Here is a 16074-nt window from a genome sequence, read left to right as displayed (position 1 = left end):
TGTGTGTGTGTGGTGTGTGTGTGTGTGTGTGTGTGTGTGGTGTGGTTGTGTGTGTGTGTGTGTGTGTGTGTGTGTGTGTGTGTGTGTGTGTGTGTGTGTGTGTGTGGACAGTTTCTTCACAGTTCAGACGGGTGTTAGTGAAAGGGTTAGGATGTCAGAGGTTGTGTGAAGGGTTAGTCATACGGGCTCCTCCCATCACAGATGTTTTGTTTGTTGATTATTTTTTTTTAATTTCAGGTACACACTGACCTCCCCACTAAATTTAATCGACCACATAACATCTATGATAATGAAGCTATTATTGCAGCTATTTTATTCACTGATGAGTAATAAAGAAATAACAGTGTCTGCACTGAAAGTCCATTACCGTTTATTCACCTCGAGTGGAATTCAGTTTCCTGTTTCTGACAAAATTGCCCAATAGTGTTACTCATTTCTTTAATGTAATTAAAAGTACATTTTTTTTCCAAACAACATCCATATTATCTAACTGACTTCATGTTTTGTCCAGGTTCCGCGTGGGAGAAATCCATAAGACAAATTGGCTTTGAGAGGTAAGCTAATTATTATTAAAAACACTTTCACAACAAGTAAACTAATGATACTGTTATCTTCTGACAATATATTTTATTTATTTTATTGTATAAGTCATATAGCAAGCTTGATGAGAACAGAATATAAATCCCTTCAAGTAGTTTGAGGTGATAAGACTGTTGAAAGGGAGGGTGACAACAGAAAATGTGTTTAAAAAAAAAAAATCAGAATCAACAGCAAAAGCTTTTAAAATTTAAATATTTATCTCACCTGTCATAGATCAGATATACGGTTCTCTTCCACTGTAGAAGGTTATATTGTCTGTGCACAGTGTCCTAAATATAGCAACCCCACAATAACATTAAACACCACTTTTTGCATTTAGCTGCACTGGCCCGTCATCTGGCGAGGTTTATAAATGCTCCTAACCTGTCCCTGTGTGGATTCTTGATGAACGCTAAACCCAGTTACGTCGGACAATCACTTGACAGGCCTATTTTTCATAGCTTTGGCCGTTGTGTCTGTCTCCTCACACCCCCATGATCGTGTTAGATGTGGTTTTGTAAGTACGGGAATGTCCAAACTCAGCCACATCCTTTTTCCAGTACTCAACAGCCCTTGGTGGATAGTATACTGTAAGTGGCGGAAGTAGAGCCATAAACATTTTATCCCGCCTGCATTTACCTGTTTGTGTTGGGGATCATATACAGTATGCACAGTATTTACAGCAGCATAGCTGCATGCTTCCCCCCTTTTTATGGCCTGAATGGAAGAAATGCAGAGTCAATGTCAATAGGAATTTCATGAGAATTCACAGCTGTCAAGCTTGACCCTTTCAAATCCTTTTAGAAATACAAAATAGTTATACGGTTGAAAAAGTGGCTATTCTACATTGAATTACGCCCCGGTCAAGACCCCGTGTGTTGTGTGTGTGTGTGTGTGTGTGTGTCCTTAATCCTTAATTAGAACATTTGAAAAACACAAAATGGGCGCTCAGTATTAGCGGAGCACCATAGGTGTCGGTGCCTATACGCAAGCCGTTCAACTCAGAGGTGAACTGTCCCCTGCTCCCCCTTCCCCTTTCCCCTTCTCACACAGCTTATCTGTGCACGGTACCTTCTCAGCAAGCAGGGGCGAAAATTTGCCAATTCCCCACACGGTGAAATGAAAACCGGTTTGATTTTTTTAATTTATTTTTTTAAAGTGCTTGCACAGCCCCCCCATGTGTCATGAAAAATGCTGCCCCGGGCGGCGGCCCACCTTGCCCATGCCAAAAAACGCTACTGGGTTGAGAACATATTTTGTTGTCTCTGTATTTTCAGGTTATCTCCAATGCCTCATGAGTAATTACCCCTGCAGCTTGAGGCAGTGAGGACAGGTCTTAGCACTGCTGATTTTATTGAAATATTCTCACATGATAAGCAGGGGAAAATAGGGGTCATTAAAGTTGCTGGCTCAACCTTGTCTGGCTCTGATGGTTTCCATCTCTTTCATTCAAATGAGGATGCACGAAGCTTCCCAACAATAAAGCACATGGAAACAGACGTCCTTGATTAGATTAAACTGGCCAACAGCAGCCAAAGGCCCAACTATTTATCCGAGTATGCGTTTTCCATCGTGTTGATTAGCTCTCTGTTTTCAACTTGTTAACTTTTATAAGTTTTATGAACCATTCAAGGCCAGAATGAAATTGGTTTCTGTTTGAAATGGCCAGGTGCTTTATACAAACATTTGGTCAACTTCTTCTCTGTTGCTTGCGGCGCAGAATCAACAGTATGTTTTGTTTATTGTAAACAGTTTAATTACACTTGAAGCTCAGCATGAAATGTAGAGAAAACCCTTTGGTGGCCAAACACAGGATGCAAGTGTGATTGTTGTAAAACTGAAATAGAAATTGGTTTGAATGATAAAAGTGAGTTTTAAAGGTTTAAAAAATCTGCCATCCATTTAAAGGACATTTTTTATTTGCTTTAATTGCACATGCAATCATGACACCTCATAAAACGTGTCCTCAGGCAGCATAAATACATCTCACTGGATCATTTGAAGTCTGACGTTTCCATAGTTGTCATGGCAACAGTCGGCCGCCACTGTTTAGCTTCCTGTTTGAGCAACCCTTTTGATATTTAGTTAGAGGTGAGCAGACTAATCAAATACAAAAGCTTACAAGTTACAAAAGCTTTGTCTGCTCACGGCGATATAACCACAAGACATCAGACAAAAAAACGAACTGGGGTAAATATTATCTGTGTATACATTATTAATTTATTAATAAATCGGCACAGTTTTAAGGTAAGATGTCAATAGACATCATACCTTAAGTAACACATTAAATCTGGAAAATCTAAAGTAGATCAAACCCTATTTTTTTGCAGTTTAATGAGGAAAAAGGAGTATTTATTGTTATGAACAAAGGATGTAATTTTCAAGGGAGTAAACATGTTTTTCACACTTCAGTAAAAAACCCTACAACTCTCATGGCCCTTTTGTTTGAATGGAATTTCACTCAATTGTAACGGCAATACTTTTTAAACCGGCAAGCCTGATTTTATTGAAGTGGGTGGTACTCCTATAAAAGCTGAAGAATTTAACACACATATTAAAAAAACAATTGAGTAATGGAAAAAATCCAGCTTCCCATGCATATATGTGAACGGGTTGTGTTTTCTGAAAGATATAATTGCTGCAATAATATCCATTCTCGTGAATTTGAGTGAAGTTCCAGTCTGCATGAACACAGATTGTAGGAAAACAATGCTTAGTGACAACTTTTGCATGCTTTTTAAGATTTTTGAACAGAGAGACATGAAAGTGGGAGAGACAGAGGGAGATGACAAGGGTTCAAATATTGCAAGCAAGATTTAAACCCAGCTATTTGGGATCCTGATCCAAGTGAACTTAACAAGCAACCACAAGTCCTAGGATTTCTTAGAAAAACTGTTTCATATTAGTGTTTATAAGTGTTTGTCCATGAACAGTTCATGAGGTTTGTTGTACTCTGTCCCATTTCCCATCATTTGGATGCGATCCTAGCCTGCAATATTGCTCAAAATCACTACTTTTGGGAGATATTGGGATTCATTGCAACTAGGGTCTGCTTTCTGTCAGTGTGGTATCCTCTGTTTTCTGTTTGTCTCCAGTGTGATCGGTGCAGATGCAGGGAACGGCATCAGAGTGTTCATCCCTGACATTGGCATGTTCGTAGCTGGCTTGGCCATCTGGCTGCTGTGTCGCAGTTTGGTCCAGAAGAGGCCGCCTGAGGACATGGCCCAGTACAACGACGACTTTGAAACAGAGGAACAAGTAGGTGTAATTTGTGATGACATGCATTGTCCTGAAAACAGTGTCTGACTTTTACATCCATATATCTGAATTAATTTATTACTAATTTAGTACGCTAAGCTGCAAGTCTAAATACATATACAAATTTTGTAAAATGGCCATTTCAATTTCTCATAACTTGTTTTAGTATCTGTCCAAAACCCAAAGATATTATATTTTTAATGACATAAATCAGAAAAAAGCGGCAAATCCTTACATTTTACAGTATATAGTATTTTTCCTTGATAAAATTTGACAAATGAACTGTACATTAAGGATGGATGGATAACTTTTTACCAAATAAAAGCTATATGCAACATTTGATTACATAAGCCAGACTGTTTACTGTGAACATTTTAAAACAGACATAAGCAATTAGCATCAAAATTATTAAAACTCCTATTACAGTAAATATGCATTTATGTTGTAGATAAGATTAGTGACATGACAGCTTATGCTTTGACATTGATAGTAACATAACACGTTTTCATGTTCTTGCATGTGAGTTTTCCAAGTGCACAGCAGTCAGAAGTAGTGATTTTCAGAGAAAGCAATAGAGAGAAGCTAAAACAGGATCACATGTAAAAAACAAGGGTGTGTCATGGTTTTAAAAAGTTTGGGAAACTGATACACTGATAGAATAATTCACTTATTGCTTAGTGTCCTAATTTGAAATAGACAAGCAAATAATGTGAAGGCATAGGGTATGTATTAGGATAAACATCTAAAGACTATGTACAAGCATATTAGGGCCATAAGACTAAACTGTAAAAGTAAAAAATTGCTTAATGAGAATGTTCTCATCATTTTAAAGAGTAAATGTGGCCACAATATTCAAATGTCAATGTCATAACTAACCAGATTTAAAAAAGAAAGAAAACATTTTTACTGGCTTTAGTGGCCAGTGGAGTGGTGATCTTCTCCTGCTCTGTATGTAGCGTTTACATTAAGCTTTCTAAGTTGAGATAAGCATAGCAAGAGTTTGAATTGAGAGTTCCCTTAACTGTTTAACTTGGAATACAGACTCTGTCCCCTTGGCAAGTCTCAAAACAGGCTTTGTATCACCTGCTACTTTCTTTGTCCGGTGCCCTGTGTGTTCTATATAAACTGCAGTGATTGGCTCACTTGTTTTATGTCCCTACTTTATTGATACTGTAGGAAAAGAGCAACACATAGTTGGTTAGATACAGCAGCCAAGGAAGATGTGACTTTATTATACTCAGCTAACATGTGGTTCCAGATGAAAACATCTACCATGGGTTGATAGTCATGTCTCAAGAAGCCAAATAGACCACAAGTATGTCTAGATAAGCTAAACTGGAATATGCAAAAGTATTGTTATGCAGGTGCTACCTGTAGGGAACTGTTTTAAGTACCATGGAGAGCTCTGACCTTGAAGCTGCACCATTCATCATTCAATACTGAATACCATAATCCAACCCCCCCAAAAAAAGGAAGAAGAGGAGAAGCTGAGTCTGGATGACAACATCCTGCTAGAGGAGGACTTTGAACGGGGGTACGAGGCTGAGGAGGATGAAGAGGAGGAGGAGCTGGACGAGGAGGAAGAAGAGGAAGAAGAGGAGGAGGAGGAAGAAAGAGAAAGCACCAAGATGAAGATCCTGCGGCTTGTGGCAGAGGTTGCGTCCAAAGTGAAGGAGATTATTGGGAACTTGATTACCACTGCGGGGAAGGTGGTGGTCACCATCTTGTTGGGCATGACAGGTGAGCAGCTTTGAACTACTACAACTACTTTTTCTAGTCTTGGTTCCATTATTTTTATTGTGTATTATTGCCACTGTTCATCACACCCTCAACCAGCACCGTCACATACTGCTTACCAAGACCCGGGGTCTGTCCGAGGTTTCTCCCTGAAAAGAAGTTTTCCTCACAACTAAAAGTTTCTCCCTAAAAGGGAGTATTTGCTTGCTACTGTCACACTAAATGCTTGCTCTTGGGGGAATTACTGGAATTGTTGGGTCTTTCTAAATTATAAAGTGTGGTCTAGACCTGCTCTATCTGTAAAGTGTCTTTAGGAACTCTTGTTACTGTTGTTGTATTGAACTTTTATTTAATTGTAATCCACTTGAGTTGTCTTTTCCTCTTTTTGTGTTTTTTTTTTGTGATTAAAATTTTTGTTACATGTAATAAATTTTTTCTGCTGTCTTAAACAGGTCTTGCTTGAAAAAGATTTTATATCTCAATGAGACTAACCTGGTTAAATAAAGGTTAAATAAAAAAATTGATTGCTGTAAAGTGAATCTCCATATTCATCTTATAGCATTGCCATCTGAATATGTAAGTATTAAAGTAAATACGTTGGCACCTTTTTCAGTACCTGAACTGTTGTTTTTTATTCTGTGTTAATGTACTAAAAGCAGAGAGTTTTAAAGGAGGAATAATCGAAATACAGAAAAAAGTGGGCTGGGATTGTCTCCACACAGCTCTCAATGACAGTTTACCCATTACGTGAAATACCTACGTTTTTTTCACAGCCATGGGCAACCCCTTGGGAAACCACTGCTTTAAGGTGTGCTTTTGATTGTAAGGGTGCAGTAGTGCAAAGTCAATTTGAATTGTAAACTGCATTTGCAAATAATTCTTAACCTTTGTTTGAACTTGGTCTCTAGCTCCATATGTGAGATGTGAGATTTGCCACATTCAAGAAAACTGAGTGCCATAGTGTTTTGGAAATAATTCAGTTAACATTTCTGAGATTTAACAATTTACCTCCAACAGCAATTGAAGTGTTGTGATCTATTTAGGTCAAATCCAAAGCTGAAAATTATATATCATTCTGATCAGATGAGTAAACCACAGTCCACTGACTTTGTATCCACCATTATTTATGTTTGCAGGTATAATATTGCCTTCGTTGACCTCGGCTGTCTACTTCTTCATCTTCCTGTTCCTGTGCACCTGGTGGTCCCTTTGCCGGACCTTCGACACACTAATCTTCAGCTGTATGTGTGTCCTGATGGCCATCTTTAGCGCTGGGCACCTTATTGTCCTCTACCTCTACCAGTTCCAGTTCTTCCAGGAGTCCATCCCATCAGATGATAACTACATCAGGTGAGACACATGCAGAAATAATATACATTTATTAAAATTAAAATAATTTCACTGAAACTGTCAAAATCCTGTTATTTACAAAGTCTGCCTTAAATCTGTAATATTGTGCCAGGTTCAAGGTTCAAATATTAGACATCTGAATTTGTTATCAGTCTAAATCTAAAAGTGTTTTAATTTGCAATCTCTCTGCTTATTAAGATGCAATAGATTTAGATTTATTTTCCCAATTTAAACTGGATGGTTGTTCCACCTACAGAAAGAGATTAATCAAACATTTAGAACAAAATACAAACAGCAGTGAGTGATTCAATCTTGAGAAAGTTGAACTTACCAGCATTAGATCTCTTGTCTCTTTGATGAATTGGTGAAATGGTATTTCTGTAGTTAAACAGCACTAGCCCTGGTTAATGCTGTCTGGCTTTTTCTAATGTGAAAATACATGACGTGATGACAGTGCTCAGCAGCCTGAGTTCATTTGATTCAACAGTATTTATTGCGTCCATGGCAAGTTTGTTTAAACGATAATAAATATTTACTATTGTTACAAACAAGAAGGCAAAGGAAAATGCAAACCCAGCTGGAGAGCAGATATATCAAACTCCTACTCCCAGCACATCAATATCAGAAGCAGAGCTTTTAGGCACTTCACTACAACCAGTGTTGTTATATTATGCATGAGAAAAGACAATCAGCTGTCTTTGGCTGCAGCTGTGAAACTTGGTTGGAGTAAAGCCACATTGTTGCACATCTTGCCAACATATGTTAGTCACAGTTGTCATGAATACAAACTCTGTTGCAGAAAGTACCTTGAGTCACTAAGCTCATTGTGTTTGACTGACAACCTGGAATGCAAAGAATGCTGTTTATTTACTAATTACTTAAAAATACACATCAAGACTACCACCTGAGTTGTTTTACAAAAAGTGATTTTTTTTTTTTGCTAGAGCAAGAAGGGAAGAACATTTAACGATATGAAATAAAACTACAGAGTTCTAATAATTTAAAATCATAAATTATATTAATACTGATAAATGTATGTTTTCTTTACTTTTAATTTACCATGAAAGTCTCACTGAGACAATATGGTGCCTAAATCAGTTTAGCTAATAACAATCTTCTAAATTTTATATAATTGTAACAGTTGACAGTGTTCATATTTAATCTTCATTTGGGTTTGCAGCTGCATCAAAATACACACATTGATGAAAGAAATAGTGTTATATAATAATACGTTCATGAGGAAATTCATGTAAAATGTAATCTACAAATATGTGAAAAATATCCCATCTCACATTATTATTACATATATTTCTTAATATTATTTTCTTAACTGTTTTCTTAGTGTAACTGTTGTCTCAGTGTGATTGTTGTCTCAATGTAGCTGTTGCCTTACTGTAGGTGTCATAATAGTGTAGCTTTAGTCTCAGTGTAGCTGTAGTCTCAGTGTCACAGTTGTCTCAGTGTCAACCCTGCAACACCAAGTGCCCCTGGTGTTGCAGGGTTTTATTGATCTCAGGATTTCTCATCAAAAGCTGTGCTGCTGTGTCAGGAGTCAGGATCGAGGTTATTTACAGCTATGCATAGATGGAATTGCCTTGGATAAACCTTGTGTCCTTATCATCATTCTCCTGGTTCAGATGGCAGATAAGGTGTGATTACAGTGCTGCATTGATGGACGTCTTCTAAGAAAACATAAAAGAATAAATGGACCACTGTCGCACCATCTGCAAAGTCCATAATAGTCTATTTAAAATGTGCATGCTGTAGTAATTGAACAGTAGGAGTACCATCTAAATAAGTGTTTCCAGCCTTTGGGTCAAGACTCCCCAAGATAAATCTGAGGGATCAACAAATAAATAAAAGAATTTAAAAAGGTTTTATACAGAAAAGCTTGTAATATTCATTTTTATTGTGAAATTCTGGGTACTTTTACTTCTTTGGACTTCTAAAAATCATTAGAGTTAAAAAGAAATACTGAATACGTTGATCTTGTAGGCCTCCAAAATACTGTAAAGTAAAATACTGAAAAGTCACCTCCTCAGGCCTCTAAAAATCTTTGAAATGTGACACGAAAAAAAAAAATCACTGCTCAGTGCTAATCAATCACTACACAGATGCCATAAGCTGCGATAAGGTGTTCCCAGATTGACATTGCTTCATTTTTAAAATTCATAAGGCCAAAGAGTTACATAAATATTACAAAAAAGCTAAATTATTACTAACATGAATCACAACTTCAATACTAACTTTAATATTTGCTTCATTTAGTTCCCTGCAGTAAATATGAGCAAGTGTGAGTCATTTTCTGTAACAGCTCTTCATTTGTGTACTATTTAAAATCCTAAATTTGGAAAGTTTTCCACAACTCAGATTCTTTTTGATAGCTCTTTACATGAACAGGCCAACTTTTTCATCATCTGCCATCTCCTTGTGTATTCATGGTGACTTTCTACAGATCTGAGGTATTTCTGTTTGCCGTTGTGTAGAAACTAAGGCCCAATGTAATGATAAAAGTAACACACTCCTCTGATTCGGCCTGTTTCCTCTGTGCACATCCTCAGGCGCTCTGAGGGAAACTCTTAAGGACGTAAATATGTGCAGCCCCCTTTGGACAATAGGCCACTTCAGTGCCTGCCCTAATTGTGCTTGTTGACAGTGACTCGGCCTTGCTGTTGGACCGGTGTTGAGTGAGACTGTTGAGAGGCCTGGCTTCCACTCCACTTCCTGCCTCCCCTTCTTACAATGGAAGTCCTCAGTCATGTGACCAGTGGGCTTTCCCCCAGCTGCAACAAAAAAAGTTCAGGAAGTGGGATGGGGTCAGAAGGGGGCGTTCACTCCTCCACATGGCATAGACAGAAAAGACTCAGGGGTTATCTTAATCTGTGTGGTTGTCACTGGAATACGTCAGAGCACTTCCCGTTGAGTAGAGGATCTTTGTTCTACTCGGAGGAAAAGGAGTGAATTATATGGCATCCTTTGTGGTACAAACAGATGTTTCACCTCAGTTCATTTTGCAGACTCCAAAGTTAGTGTGGACGGAAATTTTCTTTAGAGCAATTTTATCAAATAAAAAGTCTACACGACACTAAGAGACTACACTTAATATTTTAGTGCAATTATATTAAAAATAAAGATAAAACATACTCTTTTATTCTGTAAACTAACTAACTAATAAGCTAACAGCTTATTTTCCCTTAAATGAGCCAAGTCAGCTGTAACATACTTTAACATTGTTATTATACAACCTTTTAAGTACAGTGCTTTTGTTTGTCTATGTATACTATATCTCTACACAGTGGTCTTGCTAATTTATTGTCAAAGTTCAATATTTTATAACTCAAAGTCCTGTCAAAATTCCCTTTTTTTCATATCCTGTTTTTGGGTTTCTGCGCAGGATATTTGGCTGTCCCCCTTGTTCAGAGAATTTGCTCTCCCCCGGGGAATTTTCTTTGGGCACCCGGGCAAAGGGGGACCATTTTGGTCAATCCCACCCTGCTGCGGATTTTTAAAAATACCCCCCGGGGCCACGCTCATCGCTCGGGCCTGGGGAAACCCTTTTTGACCAGCTGATGGGGGCCCGCAAACTGAAATGCAATGAAAGCAAAATGAGGTAGATTTTTTGGGCAAAGCTTTGGGAAATTTACTGTAAAAAATCCCCCAAAAATTTGGGCCCATACGGGTTTATTAAAATTAGCTATTTTAAATGAAAAGCAAAATAATATAAAAATAAAAATTTTTTTATAGCGCCCTTTTAAAAAATAAAAATTTTTACAGTTTTGGTTTTAAAAAAACCCAAAGGGTTTCCAGATTAAAAGAAAAAAAAAAAAGGGAAGACACGTTGCTTTGGTCCAAAGGGAAAATTAGTACTGTGCAATATTTTTTTTTTTTCCCCCTTTTTTTTGTTTTGGGCGATCAAAAAAAAAATTTTTTCTGTTCCTTTAAAAACAAAGGGGTTAGGGCTTTTTCAAATTTTTTCCAGTGATTTTTAAACTTTCATAAGAATAATTTTACGGGTGAAGGGGGGCAGAACCTAAATAAAAATGCATCCCAATGCAGCCCCCAAAAATTGTCATATTTGTCTTTCCCTTTTTTAAACGCACCTCTCTTCAACCCCGCAAATACACGTTTGAAAGGTAAACCCATTTTTTTGGCCTTATGCGTTTTTTTTGGGAAATGCAACAATTTTAAGTGCCCAACAATAAAAACAAAAAGTATTTTTGGGGAACACCCCTTTTTAAATACAACTTCAAAAAAAAATCACAGCAAAATAAAATACTTAATAAACATTGGGGATTTTTTCTTAATTAAAAACCATAAATAAAAATGAAAGAGCAAGTTTCTCCTCAATATAAAAACCTGTTCCCCACAAAACTGTTGATTAAAAATTGATTGTGCTTTAAAACTTAAATGAGCGTGCTAAGAGAAACGGTTTGCATTTAAATATAAAGGGTGGTAAGGCATCAGTGGGTGTCTAGGTGTTTTTTTAAAATTCAGACCCTATGGCCCAAAGGGGTAAAATTAACTTAACAAAAATAGAACCAATTGATTAACGGCAGACCTCCCCTTGGGACAAAAATGTATTTAGGAATTCCCGGACAATTAAACCAACGGAAAACTGTCCGCCGTAGCCAGGGTTATCGAGCCTGATGGTCTAATTTTGACAAAGCATAAAGGGAGGATGCATCTTGTGTTCCAATGCTCTCTAGGGGTAAATGTAATGGTTACACAACAACTCTGACCCCATGGTTTTAAATTTTTAGACTTTCAGCAAAGATTAATTTTTGTTTTCAAATTAAAATCACTGGGGTAAGTATGTATTTTGTAAATTTAAAAAATGAATCAATTTTAAAATTTTTTAAAAAAAACCAAACAATAAAAAAAGGGTTCTTTTAAAAATGACAAAATTTAACAAAAACTGTTGTCACTTTAGTCGTTATAACAAATCTTTTTGGAACAATTAATTTGGGTGGTCTGAGGACTGAAACATTAAAGAATTGGTTCACATTTTTAAAGTCTCTTTTAAAACAATGTTCAGGTGCCTATATGTATGTTGAAACTTTTTGAAAGATTTTGCTTGCAGCAATTATTACACTTGTTCATACTGACCATTAATAGATCCCTTTCTAACTTGCTTCCAATAAAGGATGGAAAAAAAAAAAACACTCCAAAGTTGATTTAAAGTTAGTTTGAGTAAATCAAATCAAGTCAGCATCTTCTGGATTTTGTTCTCCATCTCTTACATTGAAAGCGTATTGGGGGTGCTTTTTAAAAGGCCCTATAAAAAGGGAAAAAGGAAAAACCCTTTAAAATTTCCTTTAATATTGGCCCAAAAATAATTATTTTTGAAGACTTCACCCCTATTTATCAACTAACTCCCCCTTGAAAAGAAAATTACTGCAAATTCTCAAAGAAATTATGTAAAGTGGGAAAAGTCATAAAACCCTCAGCCCCAGTTAAACCCGTCTTCCTTCTCCCCCCAAACGTAGCACAAGGCCTTGCACCTCTGTCCTGTAATGGAGTTATAGATCAGTGTTTTTATAGAAGGGTCAATACTTCCCTGTAAACCTGCGGGGCTGTATGCGTTATTGATCCCTCTACAGAGGGGTGTGTATGTGTGAGTGTTTTTACCTACTCTTACACTTTAGACGACACTAATAATAAAACTGATTACAACATAAATCAGCAGCTGACAGGTTTGTTCGATATTGGCGATGCCAGATTATGATCGATCTCATCTTAACCAAAAAGACAAGAAAAATCTGGATTCACTGTAACAATTTCTAATTTAATTCAATGCCTGATTTTATTCAGCAGTAGTTCGCCAATGCAGTAAAAACCAAATATTTAAATAAAATGTTATTAAAAGTAATTAAATTAATAAGACGCTCAAAATTCCTGCACTGAGAACAAGTGGAATTTCCTTCCAAATGTGTACCAGTGCACATTCTTTTCTGAGTTTTTTTGTGGACACTGCCAAGGTCATATTGTTTGTTGTGAAATAAATACAGAAAGTCGAGGATGAGAAATGTTAATCTTTCAAAAGGTCAACCAAGTCCTCCTCAGATACGGCACTCCTACACTGTAAAACAGTGTCCAATAGAAGCTGATTAAAACTGTGATTCTTGAGAGTATCATCTCTGTTGCACAAAAGTGGACTGAGTTCAAAGTCCAGTGGGGAAGATATGTTTCATTCAAACTGTCTATCTATGTTTTTTCAGGACGACAAGGACGGCGATATGTGTGAGGAGGAAGATCTGGATGGAAACACAACAAATAACTCAGCCAACAGGAAGAGGCAGCTGTGGTGGGAATCACGCCAGGGCACAGATGAGAAAAATGTACGTCAGAGTTAATACGCACATGACTAACAAAGTATAGATTATTGGACAGGTCATGAAGTAGTCATCCTTGGGTTGAGATACCATTGTATGGAATCCCATTGTAAAAAAACAAACAAAAAAAACACATGCTTAAGAAATTGTTTTATTTTTTAAAAATATCGGTTGAGAATATATTTCTTTAACTTCTGAAGTGTTTTACTTCTTTCAACAAGCTTGGCTGCTGAAACCCCAAACAACATTTTTTGTTGAACTAAACATTTTGATTCAATTCAACTTTTAAACAAGAATAAGGTAGGATAAGAAAAATGTAATATTTTAGTGCAATTATATTAAAAATAAAGATAAAACATACTCTTTTATTCTGTAAAATAACTAACTAATAAGCTAACAGCTTATTTTCCCTGAGCTTTCACCTTTGTAATAGACTCATCCCTGGAAAGATTTCAGATGGAAATGCACGCACGCACGCACTCACACACATTCTGACCTTGCTCCCATATCAAGGTCCGTAGTCTGTCTCCACCGGCCACCTCCTGAGGTTTAAAAGCTTTTAGGGTGTGCAGACACAGATGAGTGATGGGCTCGATTTACAGAGTAGCGCTGCTCGACTTTATTCCTGCTTATCAGAGACTATAAAGAACAAGGAGGCCTTTGACTTCAGCAGCTCATCGATAACACACATTGCCTTGTATGCTCTTATCTCCTCCTAGCTCCTCTCCACCCAGGATGGCTTCAGTACAACTGAGGTGGGGGCTGCTTTGGATGTGTCTTAAATCTGTGCATTTTTACCCCCTTAATTTCTCAGTCTTGCTTCAAGAAAAGGAATCACTGCAAAGTGCTTTTCACACTGCACCCTCATAGAACAGGGTCATCATTAACCTTTGTTAAAATGTACATGTTTATCTCTTTTTCCCACTGTTTCTACCAACCCAAAGGTACTGTATATACTCTACATGTTATACTCTAATCATAAAGCCAATGCGCTCAATTGCCTCTGAAACATTGAAGATTTAAGAAAAAAAAATTACTTCTATGCTTGGTTGCTTGTATTTCCCATATTTGCAAAAGCACAGAAATGATATCAACATATCAAAGTAACTCCCTGTTGACTTATGTTTTATAAAATGTTTGTTAGCTCTTGGTTGCAGTAGTTTAGAAAGGTTGTGCAAGGTTACATTAAAGAATGTGCAGTTTGAAAAGTAGAAATAATCCCTGTACTGCCCTACAAAGCCAAAGTATGGTAACTAAACTGCTAACAAACTGAAATGAAGAAAAAGCACAATATCCAGTCGGTGAATCTTTTCATCACACAAAAGCAGTTACTCCTGTTTTTGCTTTGTGGTGCATAATGCAGTATAGTAGTGTGATCCCTTAACAAACCTGTTCCATAGTTACAGAAATGTATTTGTAATTTGTGATGATGATCTACAGGCTATACCGACCTCAAACGGGACGTCTTTTGACTTTGTTGCAACTGAGAATGGACCAGTCTGCCTGGACTTGTACTCCACCCCTCAGTATAAAATGGACCAGCCTAGTGAAGGTACAGGTCAGCTTGGTTACCTTCAACTGTCTGCGTCTTTTCTCTAAATTTCCTTGAAAAGGTAAAACTGAATGACATGAAAATGGAGTGGAACTACTGTAGAGAGAATACTTAACTAAATTACTATAAAACCACCGCTTGCTCTGTATCTTAGGTTACAGATGGTGTATAAGTTAAAGAAGCAGTTTTATGTTACTTTTGTGTTTAAGGGTTTATGTTATATTCATGTTCAGAAACTTTTAGCAGTTTTCCCTAGTTTATGGAAGGGTGATATAAAGCTTCATAGAATAAGATACACAGTCTAGAAAAACAAACAACAAATATTTTGAAGATTTATAATCTGGCTTGATTATCTTTTTAGTTCTATTCTAAAATTCATGGTGTATTAAAACAGAAATCATTGAATTTGTCGGCCATAGACATAGAGCCTTCCTCCGTTTTGAGGGTACAGCATTTACTATTTTTGCACTTTGTAGCCACTGAATTTGCAAATTTGTCTTAAAGGGGCACTTCACTGAATTTATATGTCACAGTCAATTTACTAGTCATGGGGGGCCCTCAACAGCCTGTGAATGCAGCTGTTTGATGTCTTCTGTTACCTTAAGAGCTTTGTTTTGGTCTTGGAGACTACACACTTTTTTTGCCATTTTTACGGCATGGTTCAAGGGATGGCAATGTCTGTCTGTCTGCCAAACATTCTTTGTCCATGAAAATTAATATTTTTCCCATAATCTGGTGTAAAAGTCATGATATCTTGACCTCTGCTGCACAGATTTTGACTATTCCTTTCTAAATTTGTCTTATTTTTATTGTTGAGTTTCTTTAAATGTGTCCCTTACTATATAGAAGTTCAACACTAAATAACCGCAGTGCCTCACTTAACTCCATAAGTTCACAGAGTAACCGTAACTATTCTCACTAACCGTGAGTTGTGTTTTGTGTCCTACCAGAGAAGAAGGAAGAGTGTGTGTATGAAGTTTGTTTGCCCCTGGAGGATTCGGCTTTGGAGGCAGGCGAGGAGAAGTCTGAGGGAGGAGAGGATGGGATGAAGAAAAGAGGAGTCAGTGCAATGGTCAAAATCTTTCACTTCATCATGAAACAGAGCTACATCTGTGCTCTAATAGCCATGATGGTGAGTAATGCAGCCCACACGGGGTGTAACCTAGGAGCTAAAGAAGCTGGCTTTTGCTGCATTTATGTGGTGTATTTGGATGTCCGAAAGGAAACCATCAAAAAACACTTTTAATTGTGAATTTAAAATTGACA

The 16074-nt window shown here is 37.1% G+C and overlaps 1 protein-coding gene across 1 annotated transcript in view; it reads left to right on the top strand.

Moving 5' to 3' along the window:
- Positions 1-16074, top strand: part of piezo2b (piezo-type mechanosensitive ion channel component 2b) — an 81756-nt gene that overhangs the window by 19699 nt on the left and 45983 nt on the right. The window contains exons 4-12 of the mRNA XM_032531833.1: positions 512-554; positions 3675-3837; positions 5310-5577; positions 6711-6924; positions 10319-10404; positions 13045-13262; positions 13976-14011; positions 14697-14814; positions 15759-15940. Of these exons, the coding sequence (XP_032387724.1) occupies positions 512-554; positions 3675-3837; positions 5310-5577; positions 6711-6924; positions 10319-10404; positions 13045-13262; positions 13976-14011; positions 14697-14814; positions 15759-15940 (1328 nt within the window). The remainder of the gene's footprint in view (positions 1-511; positions 555-3674; positions 3838-5309; positions 5578-6710; positions 6925-10318; positions 10405-13044; positions 13263-13975; positions 14012-14696; positions 14815-15758; positions 15941-16074) is intronic.

The sequence above is a fragment of the Etheostoma spectabile genome, chromosome 12, assembly GCF_008692095.1.
Source record: "Etheostoma spectabile isolate EspeVRDwgs_2016 chromosome 12, UIUC_Espe_1.0, whole genome shotgun sequence".
Classification (NCBI taxonomy): Eukaryota; Metazoa; Chordata; class Actinopteri; order Perciformes; family Percidae; genus Etheostoma; species Etheostoma spectabile.
Note: the sequence above shows the minus strand (reverse complement) of the source record. Positions and strands in the feature narration are given on the sequence as shown.